The sequence below is a fragment of the Nycticebus coucang genome, chromosome 3, assembly GCF_027406575.1.
Source record: "Nycticebus coucang isolate mNycCou1 chromosome 3, mNycCou1.pri, whole genome shotgun sequence".
Classification (NCBI taxonomy): domain Eukaryota; kingdom Metazoa; phylum Chordata; class Mammalia; order Primates; family Lorisidae; genus Nycticebus; species Nycticebus coucang.
This window is the reverse complement of record NC_069782.1, coordinates 22553886-22579960: the sequence shown is the minus strand read 5'-3', so window position 1 is coordinate 22579960 and position 26075 is coordinate 22553886. Positions and strand designations below refer to the sequence as shown.

The window sequence follows — 26075 nt, the reverse complement described above, 5'->3', positions numbered from 1 at the left end:
TATAATATTCTCTAGTATGGCTTCCATTCCTCTGGGGCATTCTTCTTCCCCTTCTGGAATTCCTATAACTCGTATGTTGGAACGCTTCATAAAGTCCCATAATTCTGACAGTGAATGTTCTGCTTTCTCTCTCTTCTTTTCTGCCTCTTTTACTATCTGAGTTATCTCAAGAACTTTGTCTTCTACCTCTGAAATTCTTTCTTCTGCATGGTCTAACCTGTTGCTGATACTTTCCATTGCATCTTTAAGTTCCCTAATTGACTGTTTCAGTTCCTTCAGCTCTGCTATATCCTTTTTATATTCTTCATATCGTTCATCTCTTATTTGATTCTGTTTTTGGATTTCCTTTTGGTTATTTTCCACTTTATTAGCAGTTTCCTTCATTGTTTCCATCATTTCTTTCATTGTTTTCAACATGTGTATTCTAAATTCCCTTTCTGTCATTCCTAACATTTCTATACTGGTGGAATCATCTGCAGTAGCTACCTCATGGTCCCTTGGTGGGGTTGTTCTAGACTGGTTCTTCATGTTGCCTGGAGTTTTCTGCTGATTCTTCCTCATGAGTGATTTCTTTTATCTGTTTCCTTGCCCTAATTTTTTTTTCACTTCCTCTTGCTCTTTAAGTTCTCGTGCCTGTGGACTAAGGGTTACAGAACCAGAAGGGTAAGAACGTTGAAGAGCAAAAAAGGGATGAAAGAAAGGAGGACCGAGTGATAAGAAAAACAAAGAAAAATAGAGAAAGGAGAGTGGGTGCGTAAAAGGAATATTGACAAAAAGAAGAGAGGCACAGAAAGAGGGAGACAGAGCAATATAGGTGTACAGTAGGGTACTTTGACACAACCTTAAAGAAACCCGACCTTCTGGCGGTGCCCAGTTGGGTGCTTCCCTTGAGGTCAGCAGCTCTTTGCTAACCTGATCAGACACAGTACCCCACCTCCACCAAGTTAAGAGGAAAGACAAAAATGCTATAAATCAAACCAAAACAAGCAAGCAGAAAACTTTACGGGATAAAATTGGGTGGAAAACCAAATAACAGCAGTAGAAACACTAGCAAAAATGAAGTTCTAATTATTGAAAAAGGCAGCAATGGGAAATTATAATTATAATCTCTTGGGGTACAGAAGTCTCTTGCTGACTCCCTGTATCCTCACAGGGGTGATGATAGGCAGATCCCACCAGCCAGAGATGCCTGGAGTCCTATCTCCCCAGACTCGCAGTGCCCAGATGTAAGGAAGCTGTTACTCGGCTGCCATCTTGCTCCACCTCCGGCTCCTTTTTTTTAATTTTCTACGTCATTTTCATTCAGAGTTGACTCTTTTAAAAGACATACTTCAGGGTCTTTGAGCATTGCCAGGAACGTGATCCTCTTTGTCTTTCCTTAGTTATTTTCTCTTTTGTGTTTTTACTTTGCCACCCTTATTCTTTGCTTCATGTCATTTTTCCAGAACTAGGGACCTTTTAAGTAAGAAACATTCCTTTATTGTTTTATTTTCCATTGCTGGTTTGGAATCATATACGTTAATTTCATGTCTAGTTTCTAGTGGTTTCTCTTAAAATTTTACCCACCGAAAATGTTTTTCTTTTTTTTTTGTAGAGTCAGAGTCTCACTGTACAGCCCTTGGGTAGAGTGCCATGACGTCACACAGCTCACAGCAACCTCTAACTCTTGGGCTTACACGATTCTCTTGCCTCAGCCTCCCGAGCAGCTGGGACTGCAGGCGCCCGCCACAATGCCCTGTTATTTTTTTGTTGCATTTTTACCGTGGCTGGGTTTGAACCCGCCACTCTTGGCATATGGGGCTAGCGCCCTACTCACTAAGCCCCGGGCACCGCCCCTGAAAATGTTTTTTAACAAACATCGAAAGTCATTAAGTATCTTTGATTCTCTAGTTCTCTAGCCCTACCTCACTGAACACAATTTCTCCCTTCCTTACTTTTGTCTGGAAATTTAATATGCCTGACTTCTGGCCTTCAGTGCAGTGAAGCTCTTTTAGGCTGCATTACCCTCTAGGGCACAGTCTCCCTACCAATCTGCCCCTCCCAGCCAACTCACCGGCAGGGCTACCTACCATTTAGGGCCCACTTCTTACTTTGTATTTCTAACCCGTTTGAGACTGGAGATACTCTGTTTATTTTTCAACACAACTAGAATTTGTAACTTTCTTTTTTCTATTTTATCCTTCAGTATCGTTTAGGGGCATTGGGTAGGAGGACACAGGGAAAGGGTTGCTTTTAACAATAACTTGACAGATTTTGCCAAGTTGACAGAGCATGTTATACTTCTATAATAAGAAAAATGTTCACATTAATTTAAAAATGAATACAGTACAAATGTATAGATACCATAAGTTCCCATTTATGTAAAAACTGCACCACAAAAAAAAAAAAATACAAACAACAAAAAAAAAGAAATACACTAGAATGTTAATATTAGTTGCTCTGAAGAGTATATTGTTAAGTATGATACACAAAAAGTGCTTTTTATACTTTTGATTTCTATGTACTAAACAAAATTACTCAAATAATTTATTCAGTTTTATAATGAGAATATGAGAAACTTCTTTAAAAATTACTAGAAGAAAAATAAACATCGTATCAGTAGCTATGCTCCAAATTAAAAAATACCAATGCAACAGGATTTCCTAAGGGAAAGCATTAATTAAAAAGTATTTAAAATGAGCTCATAGCTTCAGGAAGACTCTATGTTTCAGAATTTAGAAGCAATGCACACTTGGGTGGAGGAACTAAAGCATGCTTCAGTTGCATCTGGGATGCTCACAGACGCCTGCAACTTAATGTTGGCTTACCTCCTAAGAAAGGAGTGCTCAGCTGGTGCCCTGCTCTCGACGTGCTTATGGCACAGCTCTTAGAATTCTATTATGCCCTTTTAATTTCTTCCATGCACAGGTGAAAGACCCAGAAGACACTAGATGATTATTTAGTAATAAATTGGATGGTTTCATGGAAATTAAAAGCATAGAAAAACCTACATGATTAAATAGCACCTGCCGTTTTTCTCTGGGTTCTATGGATATCCAAAAGAGGATCCCATGGAGCACGAGCGTAGCCAACTAAATATACAGCTCTGGGGGTAACAATGGTCTATTGGAACTTTCTCGGCTCCCAGAATCCAGGATACTTAGTTTAAGCTTTCATTTTTCCATGTATTGTAGATAAAACTTGTCCTGCTGCTTTTTAATATTTCTTCTTTTTCTTTATGTCTTACATAGCTATGGGACCTGGAAAATAGTAAGTCCTTGAGAAGTGCTTGTGGAGTGAATGAATGAATGAGTGAATAGGTGAATGGAGGAGTGAATGAATGGTATTATCAAAAGAGACAGTCTGAAGAGTAAAGGGGAGCACTGGGAAAGAGCTATGAATACTACAGCAAGACTTCCAGTGATTTCTCAATGCCAGATTTGCTTTTCAATTCTCATCTCTTTCAATAAACTGTTCATCTATTCTGTTTTAGTTTCCTCAACTGTAATATGACATATGATGATAAATGTGATGAAAAAACGTAGATCTGGAGATAGTTTGTGCATTAATTATTGACTGAGATTCAATCACAGAATTACTTTTAGTTCTCTATTTTTTTCTAAACTATTCAAGCCTAGTTTGTTAATACCCAGAAATAATACCTGAGAATAAGCTGCTCCTGTCTTTTCCATTTTTTATAAATTGCCTCCAAAAGACCAATGAAAAGCAATCTATTTCAATGGTCTTGAATTTGCGTATCTTAATATAAATATAAAATATAAGGCACTGGATAAAATGTAGAACAGAATACACTTAATGTAAGAGTGTTACTTTTTAAATGTATAGCATAACTGTGGTTGTATGTCAGGTAATTTGTCAGTGTAGGCGGACCTAAAGAGAGAAGTGATAGTCTTAGTGAAATTTTACCCAAAAGATACAGCATATATGGAATTGAATATAAAATGAATTACTGAGCTGCAGTAGATGTATCTGATAAATCTAGACAATGTAGGGAGAGGGGAAGAAGATGTTAAATACAAGACTATAAGCAAAAGATGTCTATAAGATTTTATTTTCAGTATAACACTATTTCCAGTTTAATGCTGTGTGTAGCAGCCACAAAATAGAACAAAATTACTAAGAATGATTCTATGAAGTAATAGCTTAATCATTAGAATGGATTGAAATCATACAACTATAAAGTCCCATCTATAATAATATTGCCTCTTCTAGGAGCATGGAAAATGCCTCTCATCAAGGTTTCAACCACACACAAAACATGATAATCTAATTAAAATATTATGAAGTAGAGGTAAAAATAGTAATTAAAAACCTGTATCTTTAATAGATGAAGAGCTATTGTGGAAGATTCAGGGGAGTGATGCAATCAGATCTGCAACTTTAAAGATTACGTAGACTACAATGTGAACAATAAATTGAAGGAAGGCAAATAGGATGATAGACGGTTATTAGATGAAAAATTACAGAACTGCTCTAATTCTACTACTCATTCCAGTTAAAAACCATAAGCCTGGTGAGAGACTAAAAATGGTGGTGGCAAGAGTGATACTCAGGTTTCTGGAGTCAGAAGAATGATTAAGTCATTTACTGAGATAAGAAATCTGGTATAAAGAACAGAAGGGGAAGATGTGAGAAATTAACTCTGGATATATTATGGTAAGGGTGACTTTGAGATATACAGGTGGAGATATTGAGTAGACAGTGGAGAGATGAATGATGGATAGATTGATGGATGGATGGATAATGGAAGGTTGGGCAGGTGGATGGGCCTGAAGTTAAGAGAAGCGGCCAGGATTAGAGAGAAATATTCAGAAGTCTTCAACATGTTGATTCTAAAAGGAGCCACCTATAGCCGTATATAATCAAGATAACTTGGGAAAAGAAAAAAGTAAAAAGAATAGGTAAGATTTTTTTCCCGAGCCTTAAGGAACTCCCAACTCTTAGAGCCATGTAGAAAAAATGTCAGCTGTCAACAGACAGAGGGAGCAGTAGGACAGATGAAAATCTGCCTCAGAAGGCAGAGGGAAGAAAGGGTGTCCAGATGGAGGTGTCACCAATCTGTGCTGCTGAGATGTTAAGAAAAAATGAGCAGTAAGAAATGTCCTTTGGGATTCTGTGATGTCAGGGTCATCAGTGTGTCTAGAAAGCACATCTCCACAGAGTATGGGGAATGGAGACCAGACGCAGGCGGGCTGAGAAGTGAAAAGGAAGGAAATGAACATCCCGGGAGTGTGGGGATGAAGATGGAACAGGAGCTGAGTCAGCAAGTGGGGTCAAGAAATGTTTCCTTGTTTTTATTTAAAGCTTTTATTCTTAGCTGTTCCTCATGTTCGTTATAGTATTACAAACGAGAAGGACTTCAACAGATTTAAAGATTCATGTTCATGATCCAGTGGAAAAGGACAATGAAAAGTCCAAGAGATAGAAAGAAGGAGGGCAGAAGTCAAATACCTGAGAAGGTGGAATCCTGAGTACAGAGGATGGAGCCAATCTTGGACAAGAGAAGGAAAATCCCCCCATTCCAACAGGAAGAGAAGGGAGAGGACAGCTATAGGCAGTTGTGTTTATAAACTGAGTGGAGAGAGTTTACAAAGTTCCATCTGATAGCTTCTCTTTTCTGTATGAATATAAATACAAGGCCATCTGCTGAGAGTGAGAGGCAAGGTAGGAGAAGTATCTGAGGTTTGAGCAGAGCTACAAGAGGAAGAATGGAACATGAAGGACTGTGGCACGTCCACTTGAATTTGATGAGCATGAATTTGAGAATTAATGAATGTTTATCTCATTATTACGAGAGGAATTCTCTATCAAATATGATAAATTACAGCAGAAATTGTCTATCCAATCTGATACATGACATCATAAAAAGGCTATCTACCTACATTATTAATTTAACAAGAGTTCACTGTATTTTTAGAAATCTACAATTCATGTTATTCACATAAAGAACAAGTAAAATTGATTGGATGGGAGAAGGCAAATGATATTTTTTGTTTGGAATGTTGTTTCTCAAATCTAACAAGCTTCCACCAACTTGAGCTAATTGGGATGATTACATTTTCAAGATGGTAGACCGTGTCTATGTCGATGGAGGACACGGTCAATTCACTAGGATTTCACTTCTGCTATTCCTGCTCTAGTTTCCTCTCCTTACCCCTTCATCAAGTAGCCATGGGTTACACATTCTCCTTGTAAATATCCACTTTAATTAATGGCTAAGGTAGCATTGAGCACAGAACAAAAGCCAAATAAATAATTACTCCTTGGATAAAAATGGTTTTCATTAGGAAGGCCAGTATTTGTATGTAAAAGAAGACTTCCAAGGGGCTAAAAAATAGTTTGCTCTCTTAAATGAGTTAAGCATACCCACAGAAATCATGTTGACATTACCCACTTGTGTAGCAGAGATAAACATTAGTTCTGGTCCAGTGTGAATTCTTTTCATTTCAAAATTTTGGCATTTGAATTAAGGAAGCTTCAGTATTTCAAAAAATATTTAGGAGTAAACGAGTGACAGAATCCCCCTCACACATTCCAACATATTTCAGATGTTGGGAAGGTGGAGTAGAGCGTGGAGGATTTTCCTCCAGGGACATTTCCATTTCCGGTTAACCACAGTCCAGTAAGCACATCAGCAAATTGAACAGAGGTAAGTCAGGACCACACTAGTCTGCATGCAGCTATCGAATGGGCCCTTTTCTATCAGAGATCCTCTATTCTCTCCCAACAGGACTGAAAACAGACTTCACTGGCGGTGTTGTAAATTGCTCATTAATCAAAATGGATTTATTGGACATCCATAGAGTGCAAAGCCTGTACTAAGTGATTCAAAATAACAGGTTGCCTAGTTACCATAAAACAGAAAAATTTTCCTGGGAAGGTTAAAATTAAGTAAAAGAGAGATTTAAAAAAAAATAAAAAACATCTTTATGACATCTATTTCATAAAGGCTTTTACTGCCATTACGGTTATTTTCTTCTAAAGATAATATGCATTCATTCATGTAATTATTTATTCATTTATACAACTGAGTCACTATAACTATACAGAGTCCTTTGCTTGATGCTATAAGAAAAGCAAATAGGATTCCATACTGATTGCACAGACATGGGTCTTAGCAAATTTGCCAACCGAGTACTGAATGACTCTTCATCTTTAATGAGCTCAGTACTTCAGCAATACCATTCTTTACTCCATATGACATCTGTAGTCATCGAGGCATTAGTTAAATGCTTCTTGGAAAAAAGTCTCCCTTACTTCCTAGCTGAAATGTTGCTGCCTATAGATCTACCAGTAAGTTGCTTTCATACTTAAATTGTAAATGTGATAGTTATTTTCTTGGGGTCAAGTTGAGACCTGTTTGGTACGAGTTCATATAGTTAATGAATACAAGAAGAGACTCCAAAAGGGAACTTCACTATGATTTCCTAAGAAATTCATGTTGTATATATATGCATGGCATTGCCAACCACAATGCAGACCCCCAGGTGCTCAGCCTCTGAGACCAGCAGGCCAGGCTGGTTCTGGTCTGGACTCAGAGGCCTAAGCATACTCGCTGGCCTTTCCCAAGTAGTCATTGAATTTGTGTACATATTCCCAAATGACATTCCCTGGGGCTGCTGTAACAAAGGACACTTATCCTTCAGCATCTTCGGGGAAATGGGTCCAGGAGCTCCCAAGAGTACCAAAATCCATGGATGCTTAAGTCCCTTCTATAAAATGGTACGGTATTTGCATATAACCTACATATTCTCCCATACATTTTTAAATCATTTCTAGATTATTCATAATACCTAGAATTATAAATAATCCAAACTCCAGGCAGGTGGGTTCCTTCTGAGAGGGAGAATCTGCTCTAGGCCTCTCTCCTTGGCTGGCTTTTCTCCATGTCTCTTCACACTGTCTTCCCTCTATCTGTGTCTGTTTCTGGAGCCAAATTTCCCTTTCATAAGGACATCAGTGCTGTCGGACTAGGGCTCATTTAATGAATTTACCTTGATTACCTCTATAAAACTCTGTCTCCAAATTCTCTAAATAAGGTCATACTCTAAGGGACTGGGGGTTAGGAATCTGACCGTTCTTTTGGCAGGAGAGGGTGAGGAGAGAGACACAATTCAGCCCATAAAAGGTCCTCTTTAGACCTGATTCTTCCTTATCCCTCCATCTCTAGCTCTCTCCCTCTCTCCCTCTTTCCAGGAAAGTCTCCAAGTATAGTCCCTGTGCAGAGCAGGGCTTCCCATTTTGCCTACAAGCCATGTTATTCAATACAGTTAACCCCAAACTATGGAGTGCATTCCCCAAACTATGGTATGATTCCCTCATTTCCTTGGCTACCTACTCTCCGACTGTTAGAGTCCCCAAGGAGAGAAGGGATGAGCTCCACTCCTACACTCCTCTTGGCTTTGTTTCTCCTTCCCCTTCTTCATTGGTATGGCTTTTGTCCTAGCCACCATCATTTCTTGCTAAGATGCTAATGAATCTTCCTGCTTGCAACCTCATCTCTATCCAATTTATATTCCACACTGCTTCCAGAGAGAGCATTCTAAAACAATAACATGAGTATGCCACATCCCTGCTTCAGGTCTGTCGTGGTTCACTTCTGCTGGCAGATGAAATCCCAACTTTTGTGTATCCAATCGTTCTTCATACCTTCTTTCCTCGTAGGATTCTGTGCTCTAACCATGCTGAGCGGGCACAGCCTTGAACACACTCTGTCCTTCTACAATTCTGTATCTCTGCACATGCTGTCCCTTCCTGGAGTGCCACACACCTCCCATTTACCCATTTAACTCTGTCTTCTTTAGGGCTGAGATCAGCTGGCATCTTTTCCAGCAAGCCTTCATTCACATCCCTCCCCTTCTAGACGCATGGAGTACCTCATGCTTACCTCACTCATTGCACATACTACCTTTTATTCTAACACATTCTAACCTCTTAAATGTCAAGACTCATACCTGTTTTTTCTGCAACATTTTAGCACAATGCCTAGAACAGCAGAGGCACTCAAAAAATGTTCATGGAAGAGATCAGGAACTGTTCAATATGAGGGCCTCCAAAAGGCTGAGGTGCACCAAGAAATGTCTCCACATCTGTAAATCCTACCTTTAGGCAATAAAGGACTTAGTAACAAAGTGAATACAGTATAACTCCCACAGAAGCCTGGAACTTCCTGGAGTCCATCAGCTCAGTTATTTGGCCCTAAGGGGAAATTGCAAAGCTAGGTATGAGTCATAAGGTACTAGTCACAGCAGTGCGAGAGGCCTGGATGTAATCAGATTGATGCAAAACCTAAGCTTTGGGTTAATGAAATCAACAGGGAACAACACAAACTATTTCCTCACCCAGCCAGAAAAGAGACAGTTATGTCAATGCTCTTTTCTGCATCCTTCTGTGAGTAGGGAGGGCAGTACCATGGGGTTCACTTGCTAAGCTTCCAAATAAAATTGAACAGAAACCATTCTGATCTACATTCATCCCTATTTGCATAATTTAAAAAAATAACATAAAGCTTTTATTTTAATTCTGGACTCCCTCACCTCTAGAATTCACCATCACAGCCCAAAGTACAAAGACTACTGATCATTATGAATTAAGCCTGGGCCAAATGAGCAAACTGACTTCTTCTGTACTAAATCAAAGTGATCAAACACAATTGGGAATATGACAAATCCACGTACGTTAACTCTTACCTCATTAAAACAACAACAACAAAACAACTCAGACATTGTAGGAGTCTGTATTGTCCAAAAGTGGCTTCAAGAATACGTCCTTGCTGGGTGCAGTGGCTCAGGCCCATAATCCCAGCACTTTGAGAGGGCAAAATAAGAGGACTGCATGAGGCCAGGAGCTCCAGACCAGCCTAGATAATACAGGGAGACACCCCTCTCCAGAAAAAAATTAAGAAATTAGCTCAGTATAATGGCGTGTGCCTCTGCAGTAGCTACTTGTAAGGCCATGGCAGCAGAATCACTGTGGCCCAGGAGTTGGAGGTTACAGTGAGCTATGATCATGCCATTGTACCCCAGCAAGACACTGTCTCAAAATTAATAAATGAAAATTCAAAATTTTTAAAAATAATTACTTCTTATAACATGGCTTCAGTTAATACTCTCCCATCAAGGGGAGGCAGGAATACAATTCTCTCCACTTAGATATAGACAGGCTCTTGAGAACAATAAAAAAGATCTTGCCTTCCAATTTTAAGTCATAAAGGTAATGCAGCTTCTAATTCATTCTCTTAGGATACTTGCTCTTAGAATCCTGTTACATACCACGAGAAAATCCAAGTAGGCCGTGCCAGCCACGTAAGTGAAAATCTTGAGAGTAGATTCTCCAGCATCTGGTCAAGTTGCCCCAGTTGATGCCACTTGGAACAGAGACAAGCTCTCCCGGCCGAGCTCTCCCCATATTACAAATTTATAAGCAAAGACAAACAATCAAAAAACCAACTTGTTGCTTTACTTCACTAAGTTTTGGGGTGATTTGTTAGCAGCAATGACATCAGAACATAGAAAAGGGGGGCTGCCAAAACAAAACCCTGAAACATGTGGCGTCGGCACTGAGCTTGGGCAGCGGGCAGAAGCCAAATGGGCCTCCGAGCCACAGATTCAAACACAAAATAAAGGGCCAAGGAGAAGATATGGACCTAGGAGAAAGCAATTGAAAACGTAAAGGAAGGAAGATGCAACTAGATGCTGAAAACAAGACTCCTTCCTTTGCACAGTCTTTTTCTTAGATGTGGTCATTTACCCATGGCAACATCTAAGACTCGTTCCCTCACTCTCCCCTCTGTGCGTGGGCCAAGAAGAGGCCATGTGAGCAGGCAATGAGATGACAGCCTTCTCCCAGCCAGGAAGAGAACCCTCACCAGAACCCAGCCACGCTGGTACCCTGCAGATTTCCAGCCTCCAGAGTGATGACATGATAAAAATGAGACAGCTTCCACCTGGTTCTTTGGAATGTTCACTTTCAGAATGTAGCCAGTGCTTCTGGAGGAAACCCAGGCAGGGGCAGGAACAAAGGCCCCTCGCCTATAGTCCTAGCCAAGTTCTCAGTTTATAACCAGTACCAACTTGCCAGACATGTGGGTAAACTATCTCAAAAGTCATCCTCTAGTCCTCAGTTGAGCAGTCCCAGATCAAATGACATGGCACAGGCAAAGCAGTCCCTGACAAATGAAACCCACCAAACTTGCAGATACGTGAGCAAAATAAAAGACTAGTTGTCAGTATGTTTCTGGGTTTGTCAAGAGCAATAGATGACTGAGACAGGCTTCCTCTCCTTTATGAAGTCCTCACACCCTCTCAAATCTCTTTCCTGGCAGTCCCTTTGGGGTAAGAGATATGGGACAGGATTACTTTTGATTCCTGTGAAGGGTGTAGCCCTTAGAATTTCAGACCTATGAAAGAAATATTTTATATTACAGTCTCCATGCTGGACAGGCACAGAGATTTGTGCTCTGTGTTCTAACCCATAAAGGTCTCGAGCACCAAAGTTCAACAGTGGGTTTAGCAAATTCTCACAGGAGAAAACAGTGCTGGGCTGGTTTCCTGTCCTCACCAAAGTTTTAGCCTGATTATTTCATACTAACCTGCTAATAAAAAGAAGTTCCTAATTTAGATGTGATTCCATTTATACAATTTTCTTGTCAGCATTGCGATGCTTTTAAGAAGTTTTTGTTTTCTATATTTTTATGCAGCACTTGTATTTGTTTTCAGCAGGAGAGTTAATCTAAGCCTAATCAACACGGTTACCTGGGTGTGTGTCTTTTTTTTTTTAATGTGGGTATCCTCAGCATTCAGAATTGGGCCTGGCAAATGTAGGAACTCCGTTAGTTTTTAACTGCTTGAATAAATAGCTCTCACTTCCACTTTTTCTTTCCTTCCTTCGTCTGTCACCCTGGATCTTCCCCCAGCCCCTAATTAAAAGCCCTTGACATTTTTTCACCTATAGCTTCCTGCATTGCCTCCTACATGTCCCAGGAAGAGTTCCCATTCTGATCAACTTCCATAGCTTGGGGCTACCATTGTTTTCATTTTCCTAGACAGCTCTGTGTCCCTCCATATTCTTTTCCCTTTATCCAAAATCTGTTGCTTGCCCAAAGTTTATGCTATCCCATTATAATATTCCTTTTCTGATTTTAGTGCTATCATATATGGGCTTCCGCATTTCTTTAGAGATTCATCCCTAAAAATATTTCTACACTATCCAACCCCCTGATAAAGTACAGCATGATATAAGGGGGTCCTCCATGGTGTTGAACCGAAGTTGGACAACTCAAGTTCAAATCCTAAATCCATCCCTTATTAATGTATATATAACTTTGGGAGGCTACCTGACAGTCCAGTGCCTCAGTTTCCTCATCTATAAGATGGGAATAATATTAGGACCTCACAGAATTGTAAGAATTATAATAAATAATGCATACAGAATACTTAAAATGGTATCAACCAATAAATTCTAACTATTTTCATTACTATGCTCTTATCTCATCCTAAAAATCTTCCTTCTGCCTTTTATGATTCGTACCATGCTCTAGCCTCAGTAATGCTCAAAAATCTATTAGTTCACCTCCACAAAATCCCCTAGCCTATTATCTACAATGGCTTTTCTGAATTTTACTTTAACCCTTCTCAAGATCTAGCACTTCCTTTTAGCCAATGACCTTTTATCTCAACCCCAAACCAAATCCATTTGGAAATCCCTATTTCAGAATTTCTTTATGTTCATAACCACAGTCTCTCTACTCTCTGGGGCACCAAGGCCTGTGCTTTCTTCAACCAGCTCAGTCTTAATTTCTGCCCATTCTGTTCTGTCTTTTCACCCTTTGCCTTCAATAACTTGCTCCGCAGCCAAGTTCCACCAACCTCTAAACTTGACCAAGTCTTACTTACCCCAAAATATACTTGCCATTTCCCTCTTGAACCTGCATCCTTCTTACATCCCTTCTCTTGTAATCTTTCTGAAAGGGTAATGATCTGTATTCTCTACTTCCATTTCATTATTTCCCCCCATTTCCCAGTGTTTTACTGTGAACTTCCAGAAAGATGCTTTTACCGCATCACTTCTAAAATGTATTATTCAAAAGTAAGCAGCAATTAGATTGCTCCCCCTCCCCCAAGCCTCTCTTCAGAACTTTTCTTACAACCCCTGTGCAGCCTTGAAGATGCTGACCGCTCATTTGAAACTTTTTCCTTTTTAGCTTTTTGTAATTGCCCTGCATTCTCTCTCTAAGGAATGGAAAGCGAATGTGGCAGCAATCAAAAATCCATTTCCAAGGAGAGGCTCCACCACTTACGGATCTTAAATCAGCCACAGCTCCAATTTCATGATCAGTAAAATGGAGATATTTGTCTTGCTTTGTTCACTAGTTTTTAATGTGAATAAATAAAATAATGGATCTGATAATGCCAAAATAGCCAAAGTAGCTAAGTACATTTTGAGAACTTGGAAATAGGTAGGATTCAGAAAAGTATATAAAAAGACTCTTGCTACCAAATCAGCTATGGGGTCCTGAAGGAACCAGAGTTTTATATCTGAGCTAGAAGGTTAAAAAGTACCTTCACCAAGGAAGTGCTATGCCCTTGAGGGCTTTTACTAGAAAGTTAAGAGAATTTACATCTAAAACCCACTAATTTACCTGGACTCACTTCAAAATGCAAAAATGATTACTGGGAATGCATTGGGGGCACTTTCTTTTTGATAACATAGTGGAAAATCTAAATATTAACAATGGATCTTCACATATACCCATGCATATTAAATTGATCTGATGGTAAGAAATATTACCAGTTCTTGGGGAAGGTGCCCTTGCGATTTCTAAGGAACAAGGTTTCTTTGTAACAGCTGTGTCCATGAGATCACATAGAAAGTTCTCATTTTCTGAAGGAAATGGATCCAGAGAAGCAGATGGCATGATTTCCATAGTGTAATTTCTCTTCTTTGGATAGGACTCCTGAAAAGAAGGAAAAATTAAAACAGCTTTGTGATAAAGACACAGCCTTGTTTAATTTATAAAAACCAGAAGAGATAATTAGGCTCATCCGTTCTTCCAAAAGTAATTGAGAGCTAATTATTCATCTGTTTGAACAAGTTATATGATTGAGTAACCCCAATATCACTGGTGATGTTTTTAGAACGGTCTTTATAATTTAGTTCCCTGAAACGTACGACTGAACTAGTAAAGGTCTTGCCCCTCATTTGTAATACAGTATATGTCTATTATCTGGCTGTGGCACAAACCGTTGTTTAACTACAGGCAGTCTCCAAGTTATAATGTCTGACTGACATAGAATTTGCACTTTTGAACAGAGGCTATCTCATGTAGTAGGTCCGTGTACCTGCTTCAACTTAAGACAAGCCCATAGAAATTACCCTTTTCATCACCTAGGGACTATCTGTAATCAACTGTCATTCCTAGGACTATTCATCACCCAGGGACCATCTATAATCAATCGTCATTCTCAGGACTCTCCTGTTTTACCTGCCTCCTAGAGATAGCTGTGGACTCTACTTTGACCCATTAGATATAAGGAAAGGTTGACTAAAAAGGCTTCTGGAAAAAATATTTTTCCCCAGAGAATAAGCTTGTGAGGAGGCTCTTCTAGAACCAAAGCCATCCTGGGCTCCTCTCTAGATGCAGCTTTGATCTCCGGAGCTGGGGCAGATATTTTGTGACCATGGGGCAAAAAGCCTAAGATCAAAAAGGTAATAAGCCAAGAATGAAAACAGAAGAACAAAAAGAGCCTGGGGCCTGGATGATACCACTGAGCTGCCCACACAGACCCAGAATCAATAATAATAGCAAATAACATTCCTATAGCTTGAGCCATTACTAATTGGATTTTCTGTCATTTAGAGTTAAAAGTATTACTATCCAGCATATTAGTGTTTTTCTTTGTGAATAATATTAACTAATATACTAAAGTTACTCTTTTTATGTTAGGACAAAATTTAGGTCCAATTCTACCTATATTACTGATTCTTTAATATATTCTAAAATTGGAATTCATTTTATTTTAAAAGATCTTAATTTCCTGTCCATAAGGCATTCATGGGTCAACAAATATTTATTGAGCAGCTCTCTCTCTCTCTATATATATATATAATATATCTATAATCTATATACATATACAAATATATTTTTATATATATACACACACACATATATATATGTATATGACTATGCTAAGCACTGGAGGTTTTTAAAACTAATAAGGTATACTCCTTGCTCTCAGAAAGTTCACAGTCTGCTGAAGAAGACAGAATATCTGCAGGATGAATTTCACAATCATGTTACATTTCTAATACAAATGCTCCTCCACTCACAATGAGGCTGTGTCTCCATAAACTCATTGTAAGTTGAAAATATCCTAAGTCAAGTGTATTTAATACACATAACCTATCAAACATCATAGCTCAGCTTGGTCTACCTTCAATGCACACAAAAAATCATCTAGTGACACAGTGACACCGTGGAGTCTGAGTTATTTACCCTTGTGATGCTGTGGCTGACTGGGAGCTGCAGCTCACTGCCACTGCCCAGAATTCTGAGAGGCTACCTATCATAAGGCACATCTCTAACCCAAGAAAAGATCAACATTCACAATTCAAAGTACGGTTTCCACTGAGTGTGTATCACTTTCACACCATAATAAAGTCAAAAAATTGTTAAGTCAAATCATTATGAGTCTGGGTTTGCCTGCCCTTGTGCCTTTTATGACTTAAATACTTCACTATGGAGAAAAAAATATAAGAAAATAAACTCATATTTTCAAAAATGCTTCCAAAATATATTCAAGGGTTGATAAAGATTTAGTATGAGCTCCTTCTTTTCCTGTAATGATAGTTATAGTACATTAGAGTTCAAGGTCAGTGTAATTGCTTTCAGACTACACTAGACCCTCACACATCAGAGAGTAAATCATGGCCAATCTGCTGTATTGAAAGCAGGAAATTGGGAGTAATTTATTTTTAACAACAAAGGGTGACAAAGTAGAAGACATCCAGAGAAAAGCAATCAGGATGGTATATAATTTTCAAACCATGTCAGAGAAGAAATGATGAAAGGCACTGTGGTGTTCTATCCAGAGAAATCTTACAACCACATAATAGTTTTCTAAATATATTTGAAACACTATCCTTCAAGAACTATCCCACAAGAGGCGGGGGTGTGTAGGAGATGCTGGGGAGTTGCTGATGTAGTTTAAAGCTCTTAAAGGCAAAACAAAGACTCATGTTTCTTAGTCAAAAAGGGCAGATTTGGGTTGATACAAAAAATAATAATAACACCAGTACACTCCTGAAGGCTGGAGCTGGTCTTGTTCATCCCTCTGTCCCCAGAATCTATCATAATACAGCCCCTGCCACATACTAGGGGATTTGCTTAGGATACCAGAGACTGTTTACATTGAACAGTAAATATTTATTGATCAACTGAACAGTCTCTGATATCCTAAGCAAATCTAACTACCAGTTAGGGGAAAAATTATGCCTTTTTCAGATGTAAATTATTTTGCCTTTCAATTTGGTTATTATTGTTTACCATTTTGCATATCAAAAGTGAAAAACCAAGGTGAAGACAATAAGACCATCAAGCATCTATGAAAAAAGAGTCTCCAGTGAAAGAGTCTCATAGCTCATACTGAAATTAAATTAATCAGAACCCATAGATTTTTGTAACATTGGAATTTACTGTTTGTATGAAGAATTATGGATATTTTAAAAGCCATGAAAACTATTTTGAAATTCAATCATGTAGGATGGGTTAATTTCTTTTCCTCCTTAAAAAGGTAGTATTTTTGCTAGAGAATAATAAGAAAATAGAAAGAAAGAGGGGGAAAAAAATCACCTGAAAACCTAGCATTCTAAGATAACTAATGGTAACATTCTGGTGTACATCGTTCCAAACCATTTTCCTCGGTAAATGTGTGTAGACATGTGGGTGTGTGCCAAAGGAAAGAACAAATACTTTTGGTTGGGGATACAGGGAAGTAGGAGAAAAGGCTGGCCTCCTAGATAAGAAAGTTTAAAGGGCCCCGAAGCAAACAATGAGTTTTGAAAACCTTGTGACTCAATTGCCGGTGTATGTTCTATTCTAAACAAAATGCAGATTCTAACTTGTGACGCAGAGGGAGTAATGGTCACAGGTACAGAACAGTGTGCACAGCAAACGTCACAAACATGACAAGACTAATAGACAACATAGCTGTCAGAAAATAACAGGCAGCCATCATGGCTAAAAAAAAAAGAAAGAAAATGGGCATATGCAATAACTAAGGTAATCTGTGACCAATGAAAAATAGGCAAGAAAATCTACAGATCTAGGGGAACCAATGAAAACTTTATGGATAATTGAAGGAGGAGTTAAAATACTTATTTCTTGCAAACTGAATGTCTCTGCTCACTCACAAGGGGGACCCTTTTCCACTCCCTCTGGAAAAGTCTGTGCTTATCTATGCTTTACTTTAAATAAGCCGTGCTTCTTTTACTACTGTCTTAGAGTCCTAGCTGCTTTTTTCCCACTTCTCCTTGCAACTTGCTTTCACTTTAAGTCGGCCCAACATGTTAATTCTGTTAAGTGAGTCTGACCAGGTTGGTTTACTGAACAGCTCAAAGGTCTTAAAGACCCCTGACATTCAATGATTCATTCATTCATTTATTCAGAGACGGTCTTACTCTGTAGCCCTGGCATCATCATAGCTCACAGCAGACCCCTGACAATTTTAAATAACAGTGAAGAGCTCCCCATTCTACTTCCTAATGGAATGCCATAATTTCTCTTTGGAACAGAAGTTTTTGTACTACCTGGCTTCCTTAAGGAAGGTGAGACCCCCAAAGGGAAACCAAACAGAGTGAAAAGAAAGATAAAACAAAGATAGAGAAACTACTTCTATAATTAAATAGTTCTTATCGTCAAAAAAGAGGGACATTCAACAAAATACCTGAAAAATACCCATCAAAAGAAGATGTATATGCAAGATAATAAAAAAATGCATCCATGTGTGTCCACCACTCCGTTTAAGAGACAGAACATTATCACAATATTATTTAAACCTGCCCCCATCGCCAAGCCCAACCTGTGCTCTGCTTTCCAATCCCATCCTTCTTTCCCAACCAGGGATAAATGCTTTCTGAACTTTGTGTTTTTAATTGCCTGGATCGTTAAATTTTAACTATATATGTAAGTATCAGTAAAAAAAATTTTGTAGTGCTATATGCTTTTCAATTTTATACATGTATATTGTACAAAATGCTACTGTTCTTCTGAGATTATTTTCAATGAATAGCATGTTTGAGTTTCATTTATTTTTAATACAGTGTAAGAGTCCACTGTACTGAAAAGGTACATACAATTTATTTACACGTTCTCTAGAAATGGAATTTTAAATGTTTCCTAGGAGTTTTGTTATTATAAAGTAAAAAAAAAAAATCTTAAACCACTCCCATATCCATAAAGCTGCCCTCATGGCCAAAGGGACCTCAAGAAAAACCTTAAAACTGAGTTCTCAGTCATGAAGGGAAAGGGAGCTGGTCAGACCTGCCTCCTTATTAAGACTTCACTCCCTTTTGGAGTTTAGACTAATTGCAAATTCATGCCTGCAGGCCATCAATTCCTTGACAGATCACTTTGAGTGGGTTTACTGTGGCTTCCTCTTGGATTAACAGACCTCCTTATCTTAATTCAAAAAATTATTTCTATTGACTCTAAGCATTATTTCTTTAACCAATTACAAATGAGTGAGTGAGAACATACAATATTCGCCTTTCTGTGCCTGGATTATTTCACTTAAAATAGTGTCCTACAGCTTCATCCATGTTCTTGCAAATGACAGGATTTCATTCTTTTTTATGGCTGAGTGATATTCCATTGTGTATTGATACCACGTTTTCTTTATTTATCTTGATTATTGTGAATAGTGCTGCAATAATCATGGCAGTGCAGACATCTCTTCCATATACTGAATTTCTTTCTTTTGGCTGTATAACCAATGGTGGGATTGCTAGATAATTAAAACTGTTGCAAACTTCACTATTGTCTTAAGGAATGTTCACAGCCACCCCAACTTTCAGCAACCACCACCCTGATCAGTCAGCAGCCATCAACGTGGAGGCAAAATTTCCCCCAGCAAAATCATTACCACTTACTGAAGACTCAGATGATCACGAGCATTAGTAACAAACTATTTTTTAATTAACATATATACATTGGGTTTTTTTTTACACATAGTGCTATTGCACACTTAATAGATGACGGTGTAGTGTAAATATAACCTTTATATAGAAGAAACAAAAGTGTGTGTGACCCACTTGATTGCAATTTATTGTTTATTTATTGCTTTATTGTGGTGATCTGGAACCAAACTCTCAACATCTCCATGTATATCAGAATCACAATGTCTTGATTACCATAGCCTTAAAATTGATTTTACTATCTGGTAGGATAATTCTCTCCTCATTTTCATTTTGCCAAAGCATTCACAATTATCCTTCTTTTTATTTATTTTTTTAATCTTTAAACATTTGTCAAGTTCTTCCCAAATCCCTCTCGCTCCTTTGTCCTCTGTCAATAATCAGTACTTCCATACAACTCGTCACCATAATGACCTGGGGCTACGCTTCACTTCTCATTCTTCCTAGTGTCAATCCCCTTCGATCCTCAGATCCTATTCCTGACCCTTGAATAATATCTCAAACACATTTATTTCTCTCTACCCAGCTATCGCCCCAGTCCAGATCAACATTATAGTATCTCATTTGAACTGCTGCAGCAATTTCCAAACTGCTGTCTTGCTTCCCTCAAATACTAGCATGGGATTACTGAGAATAATGTCAAAATAAACTCATGTCCTTTCATTATAACCGTATTTGATGACAGTACAAGTTGATTCTTTCTAAGCATTTAACATGGTCTCTCAAAATATATCAGAATTTCCTGCTGAATGAGTTTCATTAGATACATTAATGATCCAAAGAGAAAACTCATTCAAATAACACAAACTACAAGAAGTTTATTTTTAATAAGTTTAAAACATATATTCATTATTCAGTAAGATGAATGGGGTTCATTTCTAAAGACAAGTTTATCTAGCATTTAGCCAAATTCCATGTTCATAGTAGGACTCTAAGATCATATGATGAAAAAATGCATGCATAAAATAATTATTATTTCAATTAGCATTTTATGATCTCATCCACTACTAGAATTAAATCACCACAGGCGTGGTAACCATAGCCATCTTCTACATTTATGTACACTTATGCACTTAATAAACATTTGCCGAGTATGAAACAGTGTCATTCAAATAACTATCCACAGATTCTGATCACTATATGGAGAATAGCAACTTACCTTTGTAAAGTATTTTATAGCCTGCCAAGTGAGAATCCCCCAGATTTTAGCCCTCACAACAATTCTGTCAATGTTACTATTATCCCCATCCAGAAATGAGGCCTAAAATTACTAACTTTCCACAATATAAACATTTAGTTATTGTCAGAGCTGCAACCCAGACCTTATGACAGCCAATCTAGTGCCCATGCAATTGCATCACAGATAAAATGACCACATATAGCAGAAACTCTGTAAGTGGACTGTAACAAACTGGTCAACATACAGAGGTATGGAACTCTCAATATAAGGAACTCGGCCTATTATACACAGAGTACATGTGGCACATGCCAGTCTATGAAAATGAGATCAACTGAAGGAGGTGGTCAATTGGTTAATGTAGGGAGGTGGTCAACTATGGAGGTTCTACTGTATTTATCACCAGAACTCAGGGACAGAGGAAACTCCATCCATTACTGGGAATATCTAGCCCTGCCAATTTTCAAGCCTTTGCAAGCTCTCTTCCCTACAGTGGGAAACCTTGATCTTGGCACACAAGTTAACTACCAACATATCTTTGATGATTAATCCTGGCAGTAGGCAAGAGCAATTAAAAGACCTGTGGCCCAACAATTTGTGATTCACCTTCGGAGCCACCTAGTCCCTCGTCTAGCAACACTGGGCTCCAACTGGCTAGCAGTTTTTTGCTTTTCTCTTCACATTTGGCCTCTACCTTTTATCTAAAGTCTTGTTTTGGATCGTAGACTTGTCCTTGTGCTTGAATTTTTATAAGAGTAGCATGTGCAGGCTGGGTTCCCTGCCTTGGTCGTTGACAGCTCTCTTCCAAGATATGGGCTTCCAGTCCCTGAACCCTAAACAGATCCCCAAGGTCCTCTAATGCTCGGCTCACAGCTCCTCAGGGCATGTCTGGCTTTGATGCTTTGGCTTGCTTGGACTGCTTCATCCTACCTGCTGCAGTCAACTGTACAATGTGGGAACCAAATAGTTCTGCTTCAAAATGACTAATGATGCACGTTGACAGCACTGGGATAACTTAAAAGAACATTCTGCATCCCCCCCGAAAAATAACATTATCAATAACAAGTCCATATCATATGCTTCCATATGTTGTATACACTGTGTGTCTGTAAAGGTTAAAACCATCCGTGGTGAGCTGAATATATGTCCAAGTTTATTAATGACTAAATATAAGGTTCTGTGCTTCAGCATAGAAACGAGTTATAAAAATTCAGCATGGGAGTGTGTGGATTAGCAACACTATGAAAAAAAGCACTAGAAGTTACAGCTGACAGCATGAGTCAGAGTGTTATATGCCAGTTAAAGACGTTAATGTGACATTGGCTGATTTAATACAAGTATGATATTTAGACTAGAAAAAGTGACAGGCCTCCCCGTCCCTGTGCTAATTAGTAGTAGGAATCATCTGGTTTAATAACTGTGTAAAAGGCAGCTTAACGGAATTATGTTGAATGTCCTTTAGTAAGGTAGTGCAGATTTTCTTCATCAAAGGGACTGAGGGAGACGTGGTCTTCTGATTCATGAAAGACCTTCGCAACCGCCAGGAACCCACATGTGGGCATAGCTATTTCCCAGAGGTACCAAGGGTGTATTTTTAAAGTCAGAAATAACGTTTCCTAGAGGTCATTCTAAACTACCTTGATGGAGCATATCACTGAACAAGCCTCTTAGTGAACAAGGTCTGACAATTAAGTTCACGAACTCATTCTAGAAAATGTGCTACGTATCTCATTTGCTGTAGATCACTATGGTCACCTTCAAAGTATGCCCATTGAGAAGCTCTAAACCAACACCAGTGCTTAATTCACCCTTCAAAGCAATTTTGTAACTCTTTTTCTGGAATGGCCGTCAGAGCTGTCCTTGTACAAGGTCTAACAAGTTTGCAAATTCATCCAAAGGGTGGATTAGGCACTGGCATTGATGCATAGCTTCCCAAAGGTGATACTCTGAAGGTGACCACAGTGATATTCTACAGTGAGGTAGGTAGCACTTTTTCTGGGATGAGTTTATGAACTTAATTGTCAGGCTTCATAGCTCTAATTTCATAGGGAAATGCTGCAGGGAAACCACACCTGGTGTGCTTGGCTTGGTGCCAGGACCAACATTTGCAAACCAAAGACCAGGCTGTTTTCTGTGGACAAGGGTGAGGAAAATGGTGAATATTAAACCATGTCATGTGAGAAAAATATTTGAGGTGGTAAGAAACACATAACACAAATATTTGAAAGGTGGGAGAACATGTCTCTGGAAATGCAGAAGATGGAGAAACAGTCACAAAGAGAGATTTCAGTTCAAGGACCAATAATTCGAGCTTCCAAGTATGCAATGGGCTGCGTAGCAAGGATCAGGTCTTCTGCTCCTGCAGCCTTCAAGCCCAGACCGAGCAACATGAGGCATCTTCTGGGTATGGAAGATGGTGGTTTGAGTTAGATAAGTTTCAAGATTGTAAGTAAGTGGGAGAATCAGAATAGAAGCATTATGTTAGTATTATGATACAAGCTACCTTCACTGCTTCCTGAATCCTTTTTCTGATGATGGGGAAAGGAACACTAATGCAGGAGAGTGTGGGTTTATGACTCTTTCAAAGTTAGAGATGACTCACAATTCCAAATGACTCAAGGTGGGTTAAAACTTTTGGAATTAGTCTGACTATTCTGACATGTCCCTATAATATCAAGCCAAAGTATTCACTAAAGATTTCCAATTATAGTCAAATAAAAAAAAACACAAAATAAATATGGAATAAGAAAAATAACTTTGTTTTAAAAAGAAAGAGATTTTGAGTGGAGGAAATAATGAATGACAGCAAGGAAGCCCTGGGGAAAGGCGCTACTTGGGTAGGGAGAATAATAATCCTTAAAGATGTCCACACCCGAATCCCCAAAACCCATGAGTACGCTATGTTACATGGCAAAGAGACTTGGCAGATCTAAGTCAAGGGTCTGGGATAAGGAGATAATCCTGGATGATGGAGGCAGCCCAATGGAAGCACAAAGGTCCTTATAAATAGAAGAAGGACAAAGGGCAGGCATTGTTAGAGTGAGGCAACGTGAGATTTTCAACTGGCTGTTGCTGGGCTTGGAACACAAAATCAAGCCCTTGGGTAGCCCACAGAAACTGGAAAACAGATTCTTCCCTACAGCCTCCATAAAGGAAAGGAGTCCTTTTTATATTCTAGCCTGTTGGGACTCATTTTGGAACTCTAGAACTGTAAAATAATAAATTTATGGTGTCTTTAAGCCACTAATTTGTTGCAATAGCAATAGGAAGCAGATACAACAACATACATCAACAGAAAACATAGGTAGGGAGGCACAGGCTGAGAGTGGGGTATAAAATTGGACTCAGTGGACACACAGACCTTGTTATTTTGTACTATGATTCAATATTTTAAAGACAGTGATTCTTTCTCTGTCTTAAATCTAATGAAGTACTATTGCAACAGAGTTTCCTTCCTACTCCATCTCAGATCTTGATAAGTAATCTTAAAATGTATTTGAAAAAATAAATGCATGACAATAGCCAGGTATCAACTTGAAAAAAGAAAAATAAAGAAGACGGTGGAGACTAGTTTTTATCAGATATTTATATAAATTATACATGGTTCTGGTTTAATAATTGAAAGGCAATAGAAGAGATACTTAAAAAAAAAAAAAGCTCCAATGCGTTCAGTTTATTACATTAGAAAGGTAGTATTTCAAATCAGTAGGAAAATAATGGGTTATGTAATAATTGCCAGTGAGATAATTGATGTCCTTTAAGAATAAATAATGAACCTGAATTACTGCATTCTTTATACCAAATTAATTCAAGGTCAACATTTACATAATTTTATATGTGTGTTTTAATAATTTTGAAATAAGAATGACCCTTGGCTAGAAACAAAGGATGTAGAAAAAAATGATCAAAAAATCTGAGTACATACAAATATTAAATTTCTATAAAGCCATGAAAATATCATAAAAATCAAGAAAAAAATGAAAAAGTTAGGAATATGACAACAAAATATAACAAAGGGCAAATATCTTTAATACATAAAGAAAATTATAAAGAGATTATCATGAATTTTAGAGAAAGGATAGAAGCTGTTCTTCAAAAATGGCTAGAAAGTTCTTACATGAAAATATGTTTGATCTCATTAGCAAACAAGCGTGTGTAAATTAAAGCAACACATGATGGACCACTGTTGATCAAACTGTTAATACACAGTGTTACTGAGGGTTTTAAAAAAAATGGACACTTTAGATCATTTTAATTTCAAAATATGAATGAATTGTAGAATGCTGAAGTTAGGGCTTTCATGTGCCTGTCACCAGAATAGTGTACATTGTACTGATAGGCAAGTTTTTACGCCTTTCCCCTTCCTGATTTCCAGTGACCTCCCCTTGTGTCTGTGTGTGCTATCATGTCACTCCCAATTAAGAATGAATATGTGTTGTGTTTGTTTTTCCATTCTTGAAATATTTCATTTATGATAATGGTCTCTAGTTTCATAAAGTTGCTGCAAAAGGTACGTTTTCATTCTTTTGTGCAGCTGTGTAATACCCCACGGTGTGTGTAGGTAGATATACACATGTATGTATGTGTATATATACACACATACATACCCCATTTTCTTTATCCATTCATAAATTGATGGACACTTAGGTTGATTCCGCACCTTTGTAATTGTGAATTGTGCTGTAATAAACTTTCGAGTGCAGGTTTCCTTTTAATAACATGACTTATTTTCATTTGGGTAGATATATAGTAATGGAATTGTTGGATCAAATCGCAGGTCTACTTTTAGTCCCTTGAGAAATATCTGCACTAATTTACAGTTCCATCAACAGTGTATAAGTGTTCCTTTCTCGTTTTTGATGTGCTGTTGGATTCAGTTGACTAGCATTTGGATGAGGATTTTTGCATCTGTGTTCATAAGGGATACTGGTCTCTAGTTTTCCATTTTTGCTGTGTCCTTTCCTGGCATTGGTATCAGGGTAACTCTGGCTTCATAGGATGAGTTAGGAGGAGTCCCTCCTTGTCGATGTTTTGGACACTTTCAGCAGAGTGGGTGGCAAACTTTGTAGGTCTTGCAGAAATCAGCTGTTAACCCATCCGGGTTGGGGCTTCATGTGGGAGGAGGTTTTTAATTACTGTTTCAATTGAGCTTCTTATTACTGATCTATTCAGGATTTCTATTTTTTTTTTTTTCAAATCAGAGAAGTTCCTTTTTATTTCAAGTTTGCTGAGTGCTCTGATCATGAGTGAACACTGACTTGGTTATCATGTTCATTTACTGCATACATATGACTTTTTGACTTTAAATTATTAATACAGTATATTATATTGATCAATTTTCTAATATTAAACCAATCTTGCACTCCTGGAGTAAACTAAACATGGTCATCTCTTTAAATGTTGCTAAATGCAATTTCTTCTTTTTTATTAATACTAAATCATAGCTGTGTACATTAATGCGATCATGGGGCACCATACACTGGTTTTATAAACAGTCTGACACATTTTCATCACATTGGTTAACATAGCCTTCCTGGCATTTTCTTAGTTATTAAATTAAGACAATTATATTCTACATTTACCAAATTTCACATGTAACCTTGTAAGATGCACCGCAGGTGTAATCCCACCAATCACCCTCCCTCTGCCCAGCCTCCCCCTTCCCTCCTCTCTCCCTTTCCCATATTCTTAGGTTATAACTGGGTTA

The 26075-nt window shown here is 38.2% G+C and overlaps 1 protein-coding gene across 5 annotated transcripts in view; it reads right to left on the bottom strand.

The window, feature by feature from the left end:
* The window catches only part of ANKS1B (ankyrin repeat and sterile alpha motif domain containing 1B), a 1177049-nt gene that overhangs the window by 713844 nt on the left and 437130 nt on the right, over positions 1-26075 (bottom strand). For all 5 annotated transcript variants that reach the window (XM_053582560.1, XM_053582555.1, XM_053582557.1 and 2 more), the window contains exon 10: positions 13789-13954. In XM_053582560.1, coding sequence (XP_053438535.1) covers positions 13789-13954 — 166 coding nt within the window. The remainder of the gene's footprint in view (positions 1-13788; positions 13955-26075) is intronic.